At 43.7% G+C, this 20,152-nt stretch overlaps 1 protein-coding gene across 5 annotated transcripts in view; it reads left to right on the top strand.

The window, feature by feature from the left end:
• The window catches only part of TACC2 (transforming acidic coiled-coil containing protein 2), a 300,109-nt gene that overhangs the window by 267,057 nt on the left and 12,900 nt on the right, over positions 1-20,152 (top strand). For 3 of the 5 annotated variants that reach the window (XM_075348634.1, XM_075348631.1, XM_075348632.1), the window contains exons 14-18: positions 2,438-2,578; positions 2,884-2,973; positions 10,092-10,238; positions 11,832-11,908; positions 19,195-19,238. In XM_075348634.1, the coding sequence (XP_075204749.1) occupies positions 2,438-2,578; positions 2,884-2,973; positions 10,092-10,238; positions 11,832-11,908; positions 19,195-19,238 (499 nt within the window). The remainder of the gene's footprint in view (positions 1-2,437; positions 2,579-2,883; positions 2,974-10,091; positions 10,239-11,831; positions 11,909-19,194; positions 19,239-20,152) is intronic. The other 2 variants (XM_075348633.1, XM_075348635.1) reach the window with 2 other exon arrangements.

The raw sequence follows: 20,152 nt of genomic DNA, 5'->3' as shown, positions 1-20,152 counted from the left end.
ACAATTTTGTCCATTTTTGGAATTGTGTGTTAAATTTGCCTTTTTTTGAGTTGTGCCAATACACACAAAGGACATATTTGTGTCCATGACTGTATACAGTTCTCTGCATAAATGTGTTCACCCCTTTGAAAAGTAAGATTTTAATCAATATCTCACTGAATGCAAGAACAATTTCCAAAATGTTGACAAGACTGAGTTTCATAGAATATTTTTTTTTAAATCCATAAAATTAATGTAAGGTTAATAATATACAGTAATTTCATTTCACCATGTTCAATTTTACTCAAATTAATTAATGCAAAAATGAATACACCCCACATCATAAACTACTACATCTAGTATTTTGTATGACCTCCATGATTTTTAAGGAAAGCACCAAGTCTTGTAGGTATGAAATGAACACGTTGCTGACATATTGCAACATCTATCTTTTTGATTCTTCAAGAACAAGCTCTTTTAGAGCCTGGGTGCTGCATGGAAAGGGATGCTCTACTTGATTTTTTCAGAATTTCCCATAGGTGTTTGGTTGGGTTCAGATCAGGAGATACTTGGCCCCTGAATCACTTTCACCCTGTTCTTCTTCAGAAATGCAACAGTGGCCTTAGATTTGTGTTTTGGATCATTGTCATGTTGCAAAAGTGCACATCTACCAAGGGCACAGAGTGATGGAAGCATCTTCTTTATTGATGCAGAGCAGTACCTTATTTTTCGCTTTATAAGACGCACTTTTGTTCCCCCAAATTTTGGGGGGAAGTAGGGGGTGCGTCTTATAATCCGAATATACGGATTATATACTGCAGAGTCCAGGGGAGGTGGGGGCCACTCTGGAGCCGTGCTGGAGGCTGGTAGAGGCAGGTGAAAGGTGCGGGCGGCAGCGTTAGTCTCCTGCTGGGGGAGCGGCGCATATGATATCTGCCTGTGTTTCCCTTTGATCGCACATGCCCCCCTGTGTTAGATATGGCCCCCATGCTGCTGCCCATAGTAAAATAAAAAACTCTTTCCTTACCTCCTCCTGCATGTCTCCCCGGTCTCCCTCCTGCTGTGATCATGCATGCAGAGATGATATCACTCTGGCATGCTGATCACATGACCGCACCGAGAACCAGGAAGTAGGAAGTGCAGGAGACAGGAGGAGCTCAACCCCACTGAGGGAGACACGAGGCAGGACAGTGCTGGAGAAGGTAAGGAAAGAGTTTATTTTACTATAAGCAGCATGGGGGCGATATCTAACACAGGGTGATGTGTGCCAGCCACAGTGGGCAGTGTGCCAGCCACAGTGGGCCATGTGCCAGCCACAGGGGGCCATGTGCCAGCCATAGGGGCCATGTGCCAGCCATAGGGACCGTGTGCCAGCCAAAGGGGGCCGTGTGCCAGCCATAAAGGACGTGTGCCAGCCATAGGGGACATGTGGCATCACTGGGGGCCGTGTGTCAGCCCCAGGGGGCCGTGTGCCAGCCACAGGGGGCCGTGTGCCAGTCACAGGGGGCCGTGCGCAAGCTATAGGGGACGTGTGCCAGCAATAGGGGACGTGTGGCATCACTGGGGGCTGTGCGCCAGCCACAGGGGGCCGTGTGCTAGCCATAGGGGCCGTGTGCCAGCCATAGAGGACGTGTGCCAGCCATAGAGGACATGTGGCATCACTGGGGGGTGTGTGCCAGCACAAGGGTGCTATATTCAATATAAGGTGGCCATATCCAGATTAAGCGGGCTAATTTTAGGATGGGGGTGGCTATGAGGGACATATATCCTATATGATTTGTTAGACGGACACTGGCATTATAAGACGTACCTCATTTATTAAAACATTCTCTATTCCTTCACCAAATTTGGGGGTGCGTCTTATAATCAGTTGCTTCTTATAAAGTGAAAAATACGGTATATCTGTGAATTCATGATGCAGTCAATAAAATGTAGCTTCCCAACACCAGGACTCATGCAGCCACACACCACCACCATAATTCCTTGTAGGCAGCATGCATTTTTCTAAAATCACATTTCTAAATGCATGGTCCCTACAGTGAAACATGTGTGGATCCAGAGATCTGGTCGGATTCAGAGCAACGCTTTCAAGCTCTATAGCAAAGAGTGTGTAAGCTCTGCCCTCATTTCCTAGGAGACTGGCCACAGCTGATAGACTGCAGAGGTAGCTGGTAATTTGGACAACTACCTTTACACTAAAGGATTAAAAATCTCTTTGTTCTTCAGAATGGAGAGGATTTTTAATAAGAGACAAATTGCAAAATTTTTACAAGCACTTTACAATTTTACTATATTATCATGTTGAGAAAATGCCTTTAAATAATACAGGTTATATTTCCTATTTGGGAGGAGACTGCTTGGACCTCCTCAGGCATCATTCCGTTTCTTGTCCACCCCATTGAGCAACACCTTTCTTCTGTAAAATAATATTCTGACAATTTTGATTGTTTGTTGACAGGGTTCCCCTGAGGACGACTATGTGGCATCCGAGGCCTTACTGTCACGGATTTCCCACCACACCGCACTCTGTGACCAGCTTAGCTACCTGGAGCCGGATTTAGCAGAGAAGAACCCACAAGCCTTCGCTCAGAAACTACAGGTTTGTTTCCTAAAATCTTAATTCATGGTGCTCTTTATAGCCGTGTCTGCCCTATGTTTCCCATAACGCTGTACTAGCTAACAGAGCACCATGGGATACGTAGTCCAGGCGGATAACACACCTTTGTGTAGTTTTGCGTACTTCCTCATCTTTCCCGTCTGCCGTCCTCTTCTCTATGACCTCTTCTCCCTCATGTGTCGCTCTCCTTTTCCCACATTTGGTTTTCTCCACCCAATTGTTCTTATCCATTTCCTGCAAATTTTGATTAACGCATTTCTCTCTGGCTTGTCCTTTTCCGGGAGTAGGAGGAGTTAGAGTTTGAAGCCATGCGAATTGAGGCTTTGACGCTAGCCAGCCACATTTCCCAGTCCTCCCAGTGTACAGAGGTATCTGGGGTGCGTGTGCCGTGAGACCCTGCATCCATCTGCTGCTGTGTGTCCACCCATCTCCCACAATACCGTCCCTGCCCAGCCGCCTCCCCACAAACCCCACCACTAGTAGCCCTAAAATGTAGCCAAGAACATTTTATTAGGATTTTCTGTAAATAAACCTCAGGATTAAAGCTTCTAACACACAATTTTACTATATGTAACTTTCGAAAATACAGTTGGGGAAATTTCGATATGACTGTCATTTTCTACATTTTTTTAGAATAGTACCTTGAGGGGGAGAAAAAAAGTTGCAAAACATTGTAAGATACTTAGCAACTTTTTCACAGCCGGAAACTGGTTCTGGGTAAATTAGAAGTTCCTCCATGTGTTTTAAATATTCAGTATTGTTAAAAGGCAATGGTAGGCGAGCGTGCTCGGCATTGCTCGGTACTCAATCGAGGGTGCTTGGGTACTCGTGGTGCTCGGCCGAGTACTCAATCGCGGGTGCTCAGATGTGTCATTCATGAAGCATTTATCAAAAATAATGTAAAAATCCAGGAAAAGGAAAGAAGAAAAATAAAATCCCTTCTTATCTCTGGCTGGATTTTTCTTATGTTTGGGCAAAAAGAAATTATAGTAGGAATATGGAACTAAAATACCCTTGTATAAATGTGCTCTAAGCCACATGCACTTGAAAGTTATACTATATTATGGATCAACGGGCACTCGTGAGTTTTGCCTTATATCCTAAGTTCAGAATTGTATTATATTCTTCCCTTCAAGGGAACCTGTCAGGTGTAATATGCACCCACAACCACAAGCAGGTCTGGGTGCATATTTCTAATCCTTGCCTGACAGTCCCTGTGTCTAGTAACATAGATAAAGGGATCTTTAAAAATAGTATTTTTAAAGATCCTTTATGATATGCTAATGAAGACAGTGACTAGTTGCAAGGGCATTATTTCCCTTGGCTAGTCGGCCCCCTTAGCATGTAAGTATGCCCCTGTGGGTGTGCTAACATGCTAATGAATGTGCAGCGTCAGTGGATGAGCTCACTCACCTCTTCGCTACCATCGCCGCCCGACTCTGGATTTCGGCTCAGTGCGCATGACCCCTGAGTTTTGTTTTTTTGCATTATGAAGCCGGGTGTATGCGTCCCGACTTCAAACTGAAGTAGTGCAAATGACCAAAAGTCCAGGGTCATGTGCACTGAGCCGAAATCCAGCGTTGGGCAGCGATGGCAGCGGAGAGGTGAGTGAGATCATCCTCTGAGGTTGCACATTCATTAGCATGTTAGCACGACCACAGGGGCATGCTAACATGCTAATGGGGCCGACTAGCAAGGAAAGCAACACCCTTGGGACTAGTCCTCGCGCTCATAGCATATGATAAAAGATCTTTAGAAATACATTTTCTATAGATCCCTTTATCTATGCTAGTGTATACAGGGACAGTTAGGCAGGGATTAGCAATATACACCCAGAACTGCTCGTGGTTCTGGGTGTATATTGGACCTGACAGGTTCTCTTTAAAGGGGTTGTCCAGTGTTGATTGGTTATCACCTATCCACAGTTAACCAGAGTTGGTGCGTATTGATTTGCAGTAATATTAGTACTATGTGGCCGAAGAACAGGAGGTCTAAGTACGATTCTCTTAGCTACATTTCAGCAGCCAGAATTACTGACATGGCGATGGACATGGTCCTAAAATTGATTTGTAACAACTCTAGTGATATTTTATATCAGGGGTTTGGCTGCTGGGGTCCCCACTGATGGCCCTTTATCTTTTATCCTCGTTAGAATGGAGCAACAGTGTGCATGGTCAGTTGTCCCTCCATGTATTCCCTAGGGGGCTGCCAAGCGCAACGCTAGTTTTTTTATACAGCAGCTCCAAAGAGAATGAATAGAGCAGTGCTTCCCAAACTCCAGTCCTCATGACCCCCAACAGGTCATGTTTTCATGATTTCCTTAATATAGCACAGGTGATGCCTTGATAATGATTCCATCACCTGTGCAACAATAAGGAAATCCTGAAAACATGACTTGTTGGGGGCCGTGAGGACTGGAGTTTGGGAAACGCTGGAATATAGCGAAGATTGAGCATATCCTCTGCCACTCCATTTTAACGGGGATAAAAGTGTCATGCTCTGATGATCCTTGCAGGTCCCAATGATCAGATCCATAGTGATCTTTCTATAAGTTATAATTATTTATTATTATAGTGCCATTTATTCCATGGCGCTTTACATGTGAAAAGGGGTATACATAATAACGACAAAGTACAATAGTCTTGAACAATACAGGTACAGGAGGAGAGTGGCCCTACAGGGGTTATCACCTTTACACTGGATAGGTGATGACTCTTGATGAGGGTGTGTGCTCTCCACCATTCGTTACGCGATAGGGTTGTTTCGACGCAATTCAAGTAGAGAGTTTAATGGAAGTCAATGGGAAATTTGAGCATTTTCAAACTCAGTTGCTCGAGGCTTTGAAGAGCACGTCCGCCCATCACTAGTGATAACTTATCTTCACTGGACAACTCCTTTAAGTCATGGAATAGATCCATCTTCTGTTTTTAGGATTTTCCTCTAAATAAAATAAATGCATTGCCCAGCCTATAAGTTTCCCTATCCCAGATGACGGCCTCTATATGGAGATACTGAACCCTCTTATAATGTTACCCTAACAAACCCTATTCTGTCACTAGTAGGAAACCCAACTAAATTAGCTAGGAGTAACCTACATCGTTCCCGTGCACCACTGCCTGACTGGTTTTGTTATGTTCTGTGCATGAGCATTGCAGTCTGGTGAATGTAAATATATAAAAATACATTCAATATGCTTCAGATACTAACAATATCAGAAATAGCAGCTGCACTCAAGTAGAGGGAGGGAGAAAAAGCAAAGATGTATATGGTGAACATTAGAATGTAAAAATGCATTACTGCAAAGAAAACATGAAAAATGTCAAACGTTTTGGGAAAAAATGAGTTATTTTGCAAATAAAATTAGCCAAGTTTAATTGAGCCCAGTTACCACGCCAAGGTGTAACTCTCAACTGGGTCCTAATCTAAATTTCTGCCTCTTTTCGTGTCATTCCTCTTTATAAGGGCTAAAGAAGAACCTGCAAAAGTAAAATTAAAACACCTTAGGTCACTGGAAGGAGTGCGCAGACAAAGGACATGACTCCATAATACAACATACAAGAATTGCGGGCACTTCCTAATCTTATATTATGAACTGGTGCAAACTGAACATAGCATACAATATCAAAAATAGCAAATGCACTCATGTAGAGGGAAGGAGAAAAATCAAAGAGATGTATATGGTGAACATTGGAATGTGAAAATGCATTGCTGCAAAGAAAACATGAAAAATGTGGGAAAAAATGAGGACCCAGTTGAGAGTTACACCTTGGCGTGGTAACTGGGCTCAATTAAACTTGGCCAATTTTATTTGCAAAATAACTCATTTTTTTCCCAAAACGTTTTTTCACATTTTTCATGTTTTTTTGCAGTAATGCATTTTCACATTCCAATGTTCACCATATACATCTCTTTGCTTTTTCTCCCTCCTGCTACTTGAGCGCATTTGCTGTTTTTGATAATGTATGCTATGTTCAGTTTGCACCAGTTCAGACTATAAGATTAGGAAGTGCCTGCAATTCTAGCATTTCAGATACTAACAAGGCATAGCTATAAGTGAGAGATATTGCAGTGAACCTTGTCTTCAGTTTTCCTCTCTAATTGGAAAGTTGAAGTCTATTTGTCTCATCAAGAAACCCTTACCATATGCCCTAGTAGGGGATGGATGCCCTCTATAAGCCAGAGGAGAGTCATAGAACAGCTCTCAGTGGGGGAGACCGAAGTCAGCTCTATTGCATGGATGACCATTCATTTGAATTGTTGTGATTGCTGCATCTTAATGCTCCTGGGCCCTAGTGCAAAATGTGCATTCAGGTCTCCCATCTACCACATCTTTTATAATACTGATGTGATAGTTGGACCTTTGGGCCATAGTCACAGGGACCATGTGTGAATGCTACCTCTACCCTTTTATAGCTCTGCCTTCATGTAAGACTACAGTTCCTTTGCAGCTGCAGTAGTTGAAGAAATAAGCTGTCAAATCCAACTTCTCTGCAGCAAAATCATATGTTTGCTGGAGGTCTGGAAAGAAGGACGTCATATTAATAGGTTGCCTTTAATGTGACAATTTCTTTAACTATTTTGAAAAATTGAAGAGAATAACATTTTTTGTGGCTGCACACAAGCAAACAAGCTCCACCCATAGACTGCAATGAAAAGAGTGATGAGAATGCTCGGACATCCCACCATTGAATTTCTACCTGGATGTGATGGCTAGGCAATACTAGGGAGCCCAACAATTAGACTCTCCCCAAAATCTTCATCCTTTTGTCTAAAGACTAAAATACCATAACTCCCAACTGTCCCGGAGCCAATGGGACGGCCCGATTTGAGAGCGCTGTCCTGCTGTCCCTGCAGGTCAGGACAATGTCTTGACTTCCACTCATTCTGTTCGATGTTGGTCCTGCCGTCTTCTTAGCTCTTGTTCCTCCTCCCCTGATTCGGGGGGATGGGACAGACATCTCCCTGCTCTCTACATTCAATGAAATTCTATAACTTCTTCTTTTGTCTTGAGATATGGTCTCCCCAGGATTCAAACACCCATCCTGTATCATTAGAGGCAGCAACAGTCTTATTGTTGAATGTGGATTGTATTTTTCTACTTTACCGGCAGATTGTTCTGGTACATAGAGATCGACATCTCATTTCGGCATTCCAGGGGTGAAATAAAAGTAATATTTTTTCTTTTTCCTATAAAATTACTACAAAATAATGAAAAGCAATTACAATAATGATATTTTAATGAACTTTTACCCAAAAACTAAACATCTGAAATTAGTAAATATAACTCAGACATATTTGCTATTCCTGTAATTGTAACAGTCTATCAATACAGTGATCAGATTATTTACAGTGAATAATGTATAGAAATGATTGGGTTTTTTTCTCTCCATCTTCTCTGCACCTGTGATCTGATTCTCGAATGCAAGAAAATTGGATCAGAGTGAACTGACACTCGGCTCACGCTTGGATCAGAGTGAACTGACACTCTGCTCACGCTTGGATCAGAGTGAACTGACACTCGGCTCACGCTTTGATCAGAGTGAACTGACACTCGGCTCACGCTTTGATCAGAATGAACTGACACTCGGCTCACGCTTGGATCAGAGTGAACTGACACTCGGCTCACGCTTTGATCAGAGTGAACTGACACTCGGCTCACGCTTTGATCAGAGTGAACTGACACTCTGCTCACGCTTAGATCAGAGTGAACTGACACTCGGCTCACGCTTTGATCAGAATGAACTGACACTCGGCTCACGCTTGGATCAGAGTGAACTGACACTCAGCTCACGCTTGGATCAGAGTGAACTGACACTCGGCTCACGCTTTTATCAGAGTGAACTGACACTCGGATCACACTTGGATCAGAGTGAACTGACACTCGGATCACGCTTGGATCAGAGTGAACTGACACTCCGCTCACGCTTGCATCAGAGTGAACTGACACTCCGCTCACGCTTGGATCAGAGTGAACTGACACTCCGCTCACGCTTGGATCAGAGTTTGAGCAGAGTGTCATTAATCAGCCCGTTTGTGTCGCATGAGAGATCATACGCCTTCCCCTATCCTCACTTTCTTCAATCATGTGCTTATAAGTTGTCACCTTTCTAAACATTTTTTTGTCTGTCGGCTCAGTTTTGATATATTTTGATATATTTGTAGTGCATCTCTTTCTGACTGAGCACTCCAACTTGTAACCAGGCCATGTCCATCCTCTTTATTGCTGGATCCTTTCTGTCAAAACATGTAGGTTTTTAACCCAGATAGAGGCATTTCAAGTTAGGGTCCCGGTATATTAGAAATCCCCTTGTCGTGGGAACCGGGCTCACATGCATTGGCCAATACATAATCCTTTTTTTCAAATATTCCTATAGTAGTAATGCAATGCCAAATTCCCTTATTCATTGTTAGTATTCTAGAGTGCAGCTGTATGTGTTTTTTAGTTATATTGCCTGCTCAGTTCATTAAAAAAAAGCACACAAACCGCACTGTACTTACTTTCCCCGGGTCATGCTCTGTGTCTGTGCCTCTGCCCTGATCTATGTTGTTTGGCTGCAGCGGTGAGATCACATTGACTGTGCTGCAGCCAATCACTGAGCTCAGCGGCGCATGTGGCAGACTCACTGAATTCAGTGATTGGCTGCAGCGCTGTCACCATTACAGTAAAAGAACTGAGGCCGAGGTAGCGCCAGAGACACAGCACTGGACCCACGGAATGAGAGTAAAGTGAGGTTTGTTATAAAAATACAAAAATTAGAGCGGCAGGCAAAACTTTTTTTGAATTGGGGCAATCCCTTTAAGGCTAGGGTTACCTGACATTGTCATCATTGGGACTGAGACTGCGTGCACCTTATCTGTTATTCGGCTGGTTTTTGGGGGGTGTTACAGCAGATTTCTGCTCTAAAATATTCACAAATCATCATGGTGCAGAGAGGTTGCGCTGATGCTTTTAGTCGTGTGACTTGTCTGTGACTCGCTGTGCAGCCCCATTGTTCATATGACATAAAGAAGGAGATCTTCAACTTCTGGCCCCCCAACTGTTGTGGAACTACAACTCCCAGCAAGTCTTATGCCAGGAGTCGTAATCTTGTATGTGCTGTGGATTTTTTATTTATAAATTATTTTCTATTTTACCCTGTCATTGAGACCCAGGGAGGCAGCGAGCAGGTACACGACAGGCGACAGTACTGCCGGCCGTGTCCAGGAAGTATCCTGGTTGTTCATTAACCAGTCATGGGGGGCAGTGCGACCTTTGGCTAAATCACCTTTCCAGTTGTACAGTTGTTTACTGGCGAAAAACCAGTTTGTCCTTACTGTAGACTGGTTTGCGGGAATATTTTGTAGCAATAAAAGGCGATTTTTTTCCCCTTGCTTTGCCTGCGCTGCCGTCTAACCAGAATTTGCCTTTTTCTGCATTCCTTTGCATGTAATGAATGGGTGCACATTGCAATAGCAATGCAAATGGACTGTAACTACCTGTTCTTCTCATCTACAGTCTGAAGTGTTGGATTCTGCTGACATCGGCCTTTCCCATAAATCACTATACTCTCGTTCAGTGGCAATGGAGACAGCTGGAAGTGGCCTCTTACATGCCTATAAGCAACCGGACCTTGACGCAGCACTTCAGCTTGCAAGGGAAGAGGTAAATGCTGTCATACTTTCTTATCAGATCTCTATTCTATCTTTCTTTCGAATATTAAACCAATGTTTTCAGGAATTAGGGTACTGTACAGTTTATCACATTTTCTTTAAAAATTGTAGCTGCAGCCTTTACCCACTAGGTGTCGCCACTGCAGCACTGGATTAGCTCCAACCCAAAACTATTACATCTATCTGAGCCGCATGTACAGGGACAACCATGATTGTGATATCAGGTCCAATTACATACAGCTCAATCAACCTAAATCTGTCAACACCAATATATAATCCTCGGGTATGAGTATGTGTGTGTGTGTATGTATATGTGTGTATAAAATATATATATAATATATATATATATATATATATATATATATATATACTGCTCAAAAAAATAAAGGGAACACTTAAATAACAAAATGGTATTTTAGAGTTCCCCTTACTTTAAAAAAAAAAAAATATATATATATACTAGCTGTACTACCCAGCTGTTGACAAAATAAAATTTATTAACAAAAATGTATTCTGCACACAAACACCACAAAACAAATAGATAGAAATGTAATTATTAAAAGGCAAATACTAAGCTAATAGAAGCATTTCACAACATATATTTCAACACCACAGATATTCCACACAGATTTAACTAAATTGGCCAAGTAATGTGCTCCGTCTGTCTCTTTCCCCGTCTGTCTCTTTCCCCGTCTGTCTCTTTCCCCGTCTGTCTCTTTCCCCGTCTGTCTCTTTCCCCGTCTGTCTCTTTCCCAGTCTGTCTCTTTCCCCGTCTGTCTGTCTCTTTCTTTGTCTGTCTCTATCTTTCTGTCTCTTTCCCCATCTGTCTCTTTCCAGGTCTGTCTCTTTCCCCGTCTGTCTCCCCGTCTCTTTGTCTGTGTCTTTTTCCTATCTGTCTCTTTCCCTGTCTGCCTGTCTCTGTCTGTCTCTCTGTCTGTCTCTATCTCTCTGTCTCTCTCTATCCGTCTCCCCAACGACATCTTATTACCTCACATGTAAGCTTCTTATACTATGAATGTCTTTTGTTCCTATAGCAACCACTCACAGCTCCTACTAATAACCTGTAGTTCCAGGCTCCATTTACTTTAATGGAGTCATGTTTTTTGGAGAGTAACTGTAAAGCGCAGGGTTAAATTTTCCTGTCAAAACATAGTCTACGACGTTCCCTGGGTCACATGAGGTGTCTGCGCAAAATTTCGTGATTGTAAATGCGACAGAGTGGATGCACTTTTCGTTTCACTTTTTCCCCCATTATGTAGATAAGGGCAAAATTTATTGGTAAATTGGAATGCGCAGGGTTAAAATTTCGCCTCACAACATAGCCTATGACGCTCTCTGGGTCCAGACGTGTGAGTGTACAAAGAGTTTGTGGCTGTAGCTGCGACGGTGCAGATGCCAATCCCGGACACACACACACACACACACACACACACATTCAGCTTTATATATATTAGATATATATATTAGGAATATAGTACTAAAGGGTTAATTTCATGTATGTTTTGTGCATACATTGATTTGGTTATTTTGCAACTTATCTGACAAGTCCTAAATATCCTATTAAAATGTCATTGGTATCTATTAGATTGTTGCTAAAGAAAGGGAGACCATGGAATGGAAGAAAAAATATGATGAAAGTCGCTGTGAAGTGGTGGAGATGAGGTAGGCTGAAGATATTTTGTTGTCTGATAATGTCTGACTTATGAATCTTACCTTTTAAAGCCAGCTTTACATGTTACGACCCTGCATACGATATCGTATGCGATCGTAACCGCCCCCATCGTATGTGTGGCACGTTCAATTTTGTTGAATGTGCCGCACATACGAGTAACCCCCGTCACACGTACTTACCCGTCCATACGACCTCGAAGTGGGCGGTGAACTTCCACTTCCTGGAGTGGGAGGGACGTTCGGCGTCACAGTGACGTCATGCGGCAGCCAGCCAATAGAAGCGGAGGGGTGGACATGAGCGGGACCTAAACATCCCGCCCACCTCCTTCCTTCCGCATTGCTGGCCGGGAGCCGCAGGACGCAGGTAAGATCTTTTTATCGTTCCCGGGGTGTCACACACTGCGATGTGCGCTACCCCGGGTACGATGAACAACCTGACGTGCAATTCATGAGGAATGAACGATGTGCGTGTGATGAACGTTTTACCATTCATTCGCAATCGCACATAGCTGTTACATGCTACAATGTAACTTACGATGCCAGATGTGCGTCACTTACGACGTGACCCCGCCGACACATCGTAAGATATATTGTAGTGTGTAAAGCGGGCTTAAGTAACTGTCCTTATAGTCAGTTACATCTGGTTTCAGGTTTCATACCAGTTACATCTGGTTTCAGTAAAAATTTTGGCTTTTCCAGGTTTTTGTTTCCTTCCACAATGCTGGCTGCAGAATGAGTTAACTGAGAATCCGTCAGTCAGTTAGCTCCTTCTGTATCTGTCCTTTAGAGTTCAATTCCACTTGTGTTTTGCACGGGCGACTGCAATCCAATAAAACATCGGATTGCTCTCACTCTAGTGCAAAACTATGGGGCAGTGTCCATGTGCGATTGATTTCTCATGCCATAGCGGCATGTGGAATGGATCCCAGCATGCTACGTTTGGCAGGGAATCTCAGCTCACGCACCCCATACAAGTCTATGGGAGCGTATGAAACATCGCACTGCACTTGCATGTAATCCGACCGCAGTGCGATGTACGCAGAGACAGGCCGCGGAGGAGATTGAGAGAAAGTGCTCCCTCCCTCTTTTCCGCATCTGTGACCCGATCGCAAGATGGCATCACAGTCACATGACCCTCAGCTGACACTCGCAGCAGAGGGTCATTAGCATATTGCTCCCGATGCTCTCGCATCACAAGCTATGCACAAGTGGAACCAAACCTTACTGAGATTTTATCATGTGTGGCATTGTGTCTCAGTGGTTAGCACTGCAGTCTTGCAACGCTGGGACCGTGGGTTCAAATGCCACCAAGGACAATATCTGCAAGGAGTTTGTATGTTCTCCGTGTGTTTGTGTGGGTTTCCTCCAGGTTCTCTGGTTTCCTCCCACACTCCAAAAATATACAGATAGGGAATTTAGCTTGTGAGCCCCAATGGGGACAGTGTTGTTCATGTATGTAAAGCGCTATGGAATATGTTGGTCCTATAAACAAAAAGTATTATTATTATTATCAGCTGACTTATGAGCACGTCAAAATTCGGCTCAACTTTGACGTGGCCTGCAATGATAAAACAGCACAGGGGAGTTCAGAAAAAGACACAGAATTACAAACACTCCATCAGGACGTGTTCACTAACAGATTCTCAGTTAACTCATTGCAGTCAGCAATAGACAGTGTAATGCCTAAGACACGCGGCGTGAAAATCGGACCGAGTGGAATACAATAAAACATCGCATTCCACTCGGACCAATATTAGCTTATGTGCCAGCACCCATGAGCGATTATTTTCTCAGCCTTAATTGGACCGAAAAAACAATTGCAGCATGCTGCAGGTGGAATGCAATCCTCTTTCTCTCGCACCCATACAAGTCTATGGGGTGAAAGAAAAATCGCACTGTACTCGCGTTACACCGGTGTAATGCGAGTGTAGGGCAAGAATGGCAATAGCCGGCAACGGAGGAGAGAGGGAGATAAACCCCTCCCTCTCCTCCTCCGTGCCGGTCCGCCCCTTCTCAGATCTGGCCCGCCCCTCGCAGCTGTGGTCTGATTGCATGATTGGACCTCAGTCGCAGTGACACTCGCATGACACTCGGCTCCCGCTGTGCTGCCAGCATGAGCTGAGTGTCATGCGACGATCGCAGTAATCCCCGTGTGGCCCCGGCCTAAGGCTGGGATCTTAGCTGCCGTATAACATGGACGACGATTGCGTCAAAATTCCGCTCTCCTGACCTGAGTGTCAGAGCAGCATAGAAATACGTGTTTTTTACATTCTACACAGCGGCCTGGGCTCTTATATACAGTATTCTGGAGTGCTGTATATAAGAGCTCAGTGGTGGTGGCCGCAGCAGCTTAAAGGGGAAAAACCTGGTGACAGATTTCTCTTAAGGCCACGTGCAAACATTGAGTATTTATTTGGTGAGGTTTTTTTTACCTCAGTATTTGATTGTTCCATTCTTGGTTTTGGCTACAAATACTGAGGTAATAATGTCACTAAATACTCTACGTCTGCACGTGGCCTTAGGGCGGCTTTGCATGTTGCAACATCGCATGTGCAATGTCGGTGGGGTCAAATCGAAAGTGACGCACATCCGGCGTCACTTTCGACATCGTTGTGTGTAAATTCTAGATGATACGATTAACGAGCGCAAAAGCGTCGTTATCGTATCAGGCTCCGACTTTTCCATAATGGTACGATGCTGTTCCTCGTTCCTGTGGCAGCACACATCGCTGTGTGTTATGCCGCAGGAGCGAGGAACATCACCTTACCTGCCGCCGGCAGCTCTACGGAAGGAAGGAGGTGGGCGGGATGTTTACATCCTGCTCATCTCCGCCCCTCCGCCGCTATTGGCCGCCTGCCGTGTGACGTCGCTATGACGCCGCACGAACCGCCCCCTTAGGAATGAGGCGGGTCGCCGGCCAGAGCGATGGTCGCAGGGCAGGTGAGTGCATGTGAAGCTGGCATAGCGATAATTTTCGCTACGGCAGCTAACACAAGATATCGCTGCTGCGACGGGGGCGGGGACTATCGCGTGCGACATCGCAGCATCGGCTTGCGATGTCGCAACGTGCAAAGCCCGCCTTAGAGTAAGGAAGGAGTTGATGTCTTTAAAGCCTGGTGCACACTTGAGTATTTGGTGAGTTTTTTACCTCAGTATTTGTAGCCAAAATCAGGAGTGGGACAATCAAGAGGAAAGGTATAATAGAAGCACGGGCACCACTTCTGTATTTATCACCCACTCCTGGTTTTGGCTACAAATACTGAGGTAAAAAGCTCACCAGATACTGAACATGTGAACGTGGCCTTAGCTAAATTGAGTTTCTTGCATTTGTTTCCATGCGGTTTTACCACTTTTTTTGTTTTTTTTGGTGTGTCCTGTTTGAAATGAATCTGCTTTGTTTTGGATTCTTCCCATTTCTTCGCTTTGATAAAAAATTATTTATCAAGTCATCGGTGTTTGTTTTTACGTTTCCAATATGGAAATGGCCTGAAGATATATATGTATTTTTTATGTCCAGATTTTATGCATCTCACTCAGTTTTATGTGGAAAATTTGAAAATAAAACACATTTATTGCAAGAAAATTGACATGTGGATTTCAAAATCACGCTGCAGATCATTTTACGCTGCATAAAGAAAAAGTCCCGAGTGCACAAGATTTATATAAATACCTTTGCTGGAAATGGGTTTTTTTTTGTCCATGATAATATACAGCAGAAACAACACAAAAAAAAGAAACATTTGGAGAACGTGTCTTAAAGTGAACCTGTCAGGTGAAATATGCACCCAGAACCATGAGCAGTTCTGGGTGTATATTGCTAATCCCCGCATAACTGTCCTTGTATCTAAAATAGATAAAGAGATCTTTAGAAAAGTATTTGTGAAGATCCTTTATGATATGCTAATGAGCGCAGGGACTAGTCGTGAGGGCTTTAGTTCCTGTGCTCATTCCGCCCTCTTAGTATGTTAAACGAAAAACTACAGGGGGAAAAAGCGCAATAGGGTCTTATCCAACAAACATGCAAAAATGATAAGGGAATGTGCTCACCTTATGGGGTTGTGTGTCACATAACCTGATTCAAAGCATGTAATAAGCTGCTGCAGAGTGCACGCGCTTATCAAGCCGAAGCAGATCAGGAACAAAGGCGATGTGGAGCTACCAAGCAGCGCAGTGGTAGCTCCACATCTCCTTTGTTCCTCATCTCTTAGTATGTTAGCACGCCCACAGGGTCTGATCATGCACACTGACCCTAAGCCCGGCGGTCTGAAGTGGTGACAACAGGCACAGGTACATGCGTCAGCTGGGCAATAGGCATTAAATAGCATGTTATCACACCCCTGTGGGCGTACTAACATGCTAAAAGGGCGGAATGAGTGCAGGAGCTAACGCCCTTGTGACTAGACCCTGCGCTCATTAGCATATCATAAAGGATCTTTAGAAATACTTTTTCTAAAGATCTCTTTATCTACACTGCTAGAAACAGAGAGAGTTAGGCAGGGATTAGCAATATGCACACAGAACTGCTCATGGTTCTTGGTGTATATTGCACCTGACAGGTTCCCTTTAATACTCACCTTATCCGTCTCCTGCTGATAGCAATGCCCAATCTCCTGGCAGCCTCTACTCACGCGGACATGATTATGGGTGCTGACAAGTCAATCATTGTAGCGGAAACAGTCATCACAGTTTACGTGATATATAAATCTATGTAGGAGCTCTGAAGACCGGTAACCTTATTTGGTGATATAGGGTGTAATGTCACAGCCCATTGTAGCTCAAGCATTTTATCAGCTCTCTACATTTATTGCAATGAGCTGTCACACAAGAACACATCATCCCTGCTCCTCTTCCCCATTATTTTATATACTTGTGGTCACAGGGCTGTTGTCCGTGAATTTTTTTATAGAAACCATGTAATTCTGGGTGGACAACTTGTGACATAAGGGCAGGATCTAGGTTTTAGTATTAATGGGTCTGTGAGCCTGAGCTTTCTTGAGCAGAGCAGCCGATCTTCTTGTTGACTTCTGTAATCCTGCTTTTTATACCTCAGACGGCCTTACAAAGCCTAAGCCCTAAACCCGTCTCCATATGTTAGAGGGATCAGAACAGCCGTTACGTCATCTGAACTGCAGACAGGTCTTGGGAAAGCAAATAAAGAATAGTCTATGGGTATGTGCACACATTGTGTATTTACAGCAAGAAAAACCTGGAGAAAAACACAATGTGCAGTAAGGAATGGTTCGTTGATTGAAGGGTTATGAAGGATCCCGGCACACAAAGTACAAACAATTCGGTTTATTATCTAAGCGTTTCGAAGCTAACCATCTTCTTCAGGACATAATAACAATGCATTATATGTACTATGGTCATGTCCTGAAGAACTGGTTAGCTTCGAAACTCGTAGACAGTAAATCGTATTGTTTGTACTTCATGTGTCCTGGATCCTACATCACATACTCTACAACGGCTGCGCAGAAAATCCACAAACTATTCCTTACTGCACATTAAGTATTTCCCCAGTTTAGTCATAAACCTTCCTTCAATGGAGTCTGTTAGTTTTTAATCTGATGATGATGATCAAATTTTGAGCAAGCACCAACCATAGCCTCATAGACTCTGTTCAGAGAGGTGACTGGTTTTCTTCACAGTGAATCTCCGGTCACAAGAAGGGTCCACAGGTTCTCAATAAGGTTTAGGTTATGTCACGATTCTTTCATCTTTAAGCCGAGCAGTGGAGTTTTTGAAGCATGTGATGGAGCATGGTCTTACATAAAAATCATGGTTTTCTTGAGATGCAGACTTTGGCCTTTACCACTGCTCGAAGAAATTGTCTTCTAAAAACTTGGCAGTAGTTCTGAGAATTGATTTTGAGTCCATCTTCAACCCAAAAAAGTCCAACTAGCTCATATTTAATACTAGCCCATAGCAGTGCCCAACCTTCTTGTTGCTGACATCTAAGTTAAAGTGGAAGCCTGTACTTTTAATTAATCTAATCACAGGTCCATCCATCTGGTCAAGAATCACTCATTTCTTCAGTCCATAAAATCCTTGAAAATTCTGTTTTCAGATATACCTTGGCACAGTATTTATGTCTCCCCTTCTTGCTCAGTGGTGGTTGGGATTCAGCCATCCTTACCTTGGCCATATCTCTGAGCATTGAACACCTTGTACTTCTGTGTCTTGCTCAGTGGTGGTCTGTATTCAGCCTTCCTTACTTTTGTCATATCTCTGAGCACATGACACCTTGTACTACTGTTACCTTGTTTTCTTGAATTTTTTGGAGTTTATGACCGTTCACTAGGATCAGATGAGCTGATGTTTAGCTACTATTAATTCCTTTAGGGTATGTATCCACGATCAGTGTTTGCAGCGTTTTGGACGCAGCATGCTTAAGCTGTGTCCAAAACACTGCGTTGTACAGTACAAGCATAGTGGATGGATTTCTAGAAATCCCGTGCCCACTGTGCTTGTTTTTTCCACAGCAAACACTGACCTGCAGTGCGATTTTACAGACCGCAGCATGTCAGTTGTTTGCTGTGGATTCGAATGTGTCTTCCGTAGGAAGAACACAAGCGAGAGACTGCAGCGCACTGAACCCTGATCGTGGGTACGAGCAGCTGCGCTCTCCTGCGGAGGAGACTCGCAGCCCCACAGGTCAGGGCCCGCCATGTCCAGGACACAGTGAGTCCTGATCGTGGGCACATAGCCTTAATGTATTAAATATTACAGATTAATGTGTAACAGTAGCTCCAATATAAAGATAACATCCTTTACTTGTATTAATTGTTTTCTAATTCAGAGCTCAGTCACACAAGGCAGATTTGTTGCAGAAATGTCTCTGACTGTCCAAGTCTTCTGAATGAGGTTTATAGAAATCTATGAGCGCGCCGCAAATACAAGCCTGATTCAGATACAGTATATAGAAATGATTTTCAGGCGCCAAATATTTCTGCAGCAAATCTTTTTCCAAAACGTTTTTTATTGATTTTTCAAATTTGTAAAAACATGACAAGTATCATTGCAAAAGAAGAACATTCGTCTGACAAAACGTGACATAGAGGTGGGTGATACCCCAATTTGGAGTTCCATGTTGCTGTTCGATTTAAGATAGTATACAGTAACATTAAACCAAAACATAGGTAATGAAATATAATATAACATATGCAATACAATTCGTTAAATCTCTGAGCAAATCTTTTTTGTGAATCTCCCATTGTTAATAATAATTCTGAGCTGATTTTTTTCTGACATTTCTCCTTTTACTTTCATTTTTATAGGAAAATTGTTGCTGAATATGAGCAGACGATAGCGCAGATGATCGGTATGTATCCTATGTGTAAATGTAACAGAGAACTAACAGTTTTGTTTGGTGTTAAAGGGAACCTGTCAGGTCCCGTATGCGTTCTGACCTACAAGCAGGGTGATGTGTGTTCTAGTAACCGCGTCCTACCCATCCCTGTGTTGTAATATTGTGTAATATGAATGTATAAAAAAAAGTTTTATTTCTTACATGTTTCCTATGTAAATGATCAGAGCGGCTAGTCCCTTGGGCAGTGCATCACCCTGTGGGCGTTTGCATGTTTTCTGTGGTATCACGCCCAAATGGATTTACATGAGCAATGTCACAGTCAGCTGCTTGAGATCTCGCGCTTGCCATTCCCACAGCCTTGTTATCCGGTTGCTTGCTTGTCGGCTTCAGATGCACACTGAGCATGGACGGAACCGCAGGAGTCTTCTGATCATGCTCAGTGCGCGTCTGAAGCCGACAAGCAAATACCCGGATAACAAGGCTGTGGGAATGGCACGTGTGGGATCTCAAGGAGCAGATGGTGACGTTGCTCATGTAAATCTATGGTATCACGCCCACAGGGATGTGATACCACGGAAAGCATGCAAACACCCACAGGGCAAAGCGACGCCCACGGGACTAGACCCTCTGATCATTTACATAGGGAACATGTAAGTAAAGCCTGCTTTATACGGTACAATTATGCATACGATATTGTATGCGATTGTACCTGCCCCCATTGTATGTGCGGCTCGTTCAATTTGTTGACCGTGTCGCACAAACAATTATTTCCCGTCACACGTACTTACCCTTCCATACGACCTCCATGTGGGCGGAAAACGTCCACTTCCTGGGAGGGACGTTCGGCGTCACATCGATGTCACGCGGCAGCCGGCCAATAGAAGCGGAGGGGAGGAGCTCAGCAGGACGTAAACATCCCGCCCACC

This window comes from Anomaloglossus baeobatrachus, chromosome 5 (genome assembly GCF_048569485.1).
Source record: "Anomaloglossus baeobatrachus isolate aAnoBae1 chromosome 5, aAnoBae1.hap1, whole genome shotgun sequence".
Taxonomy (NCBI): Eukaryota; Metazoa; Chordata; class Amphibia; order Anura; family Aromobatidae; genus Anomaloglossus; species Anomaloglossus baeobatrachus.
Note: the sequence above shows the minus strand (reverse complement) of the source record. Positions and strands in the feature narration are given on the sequence as shown.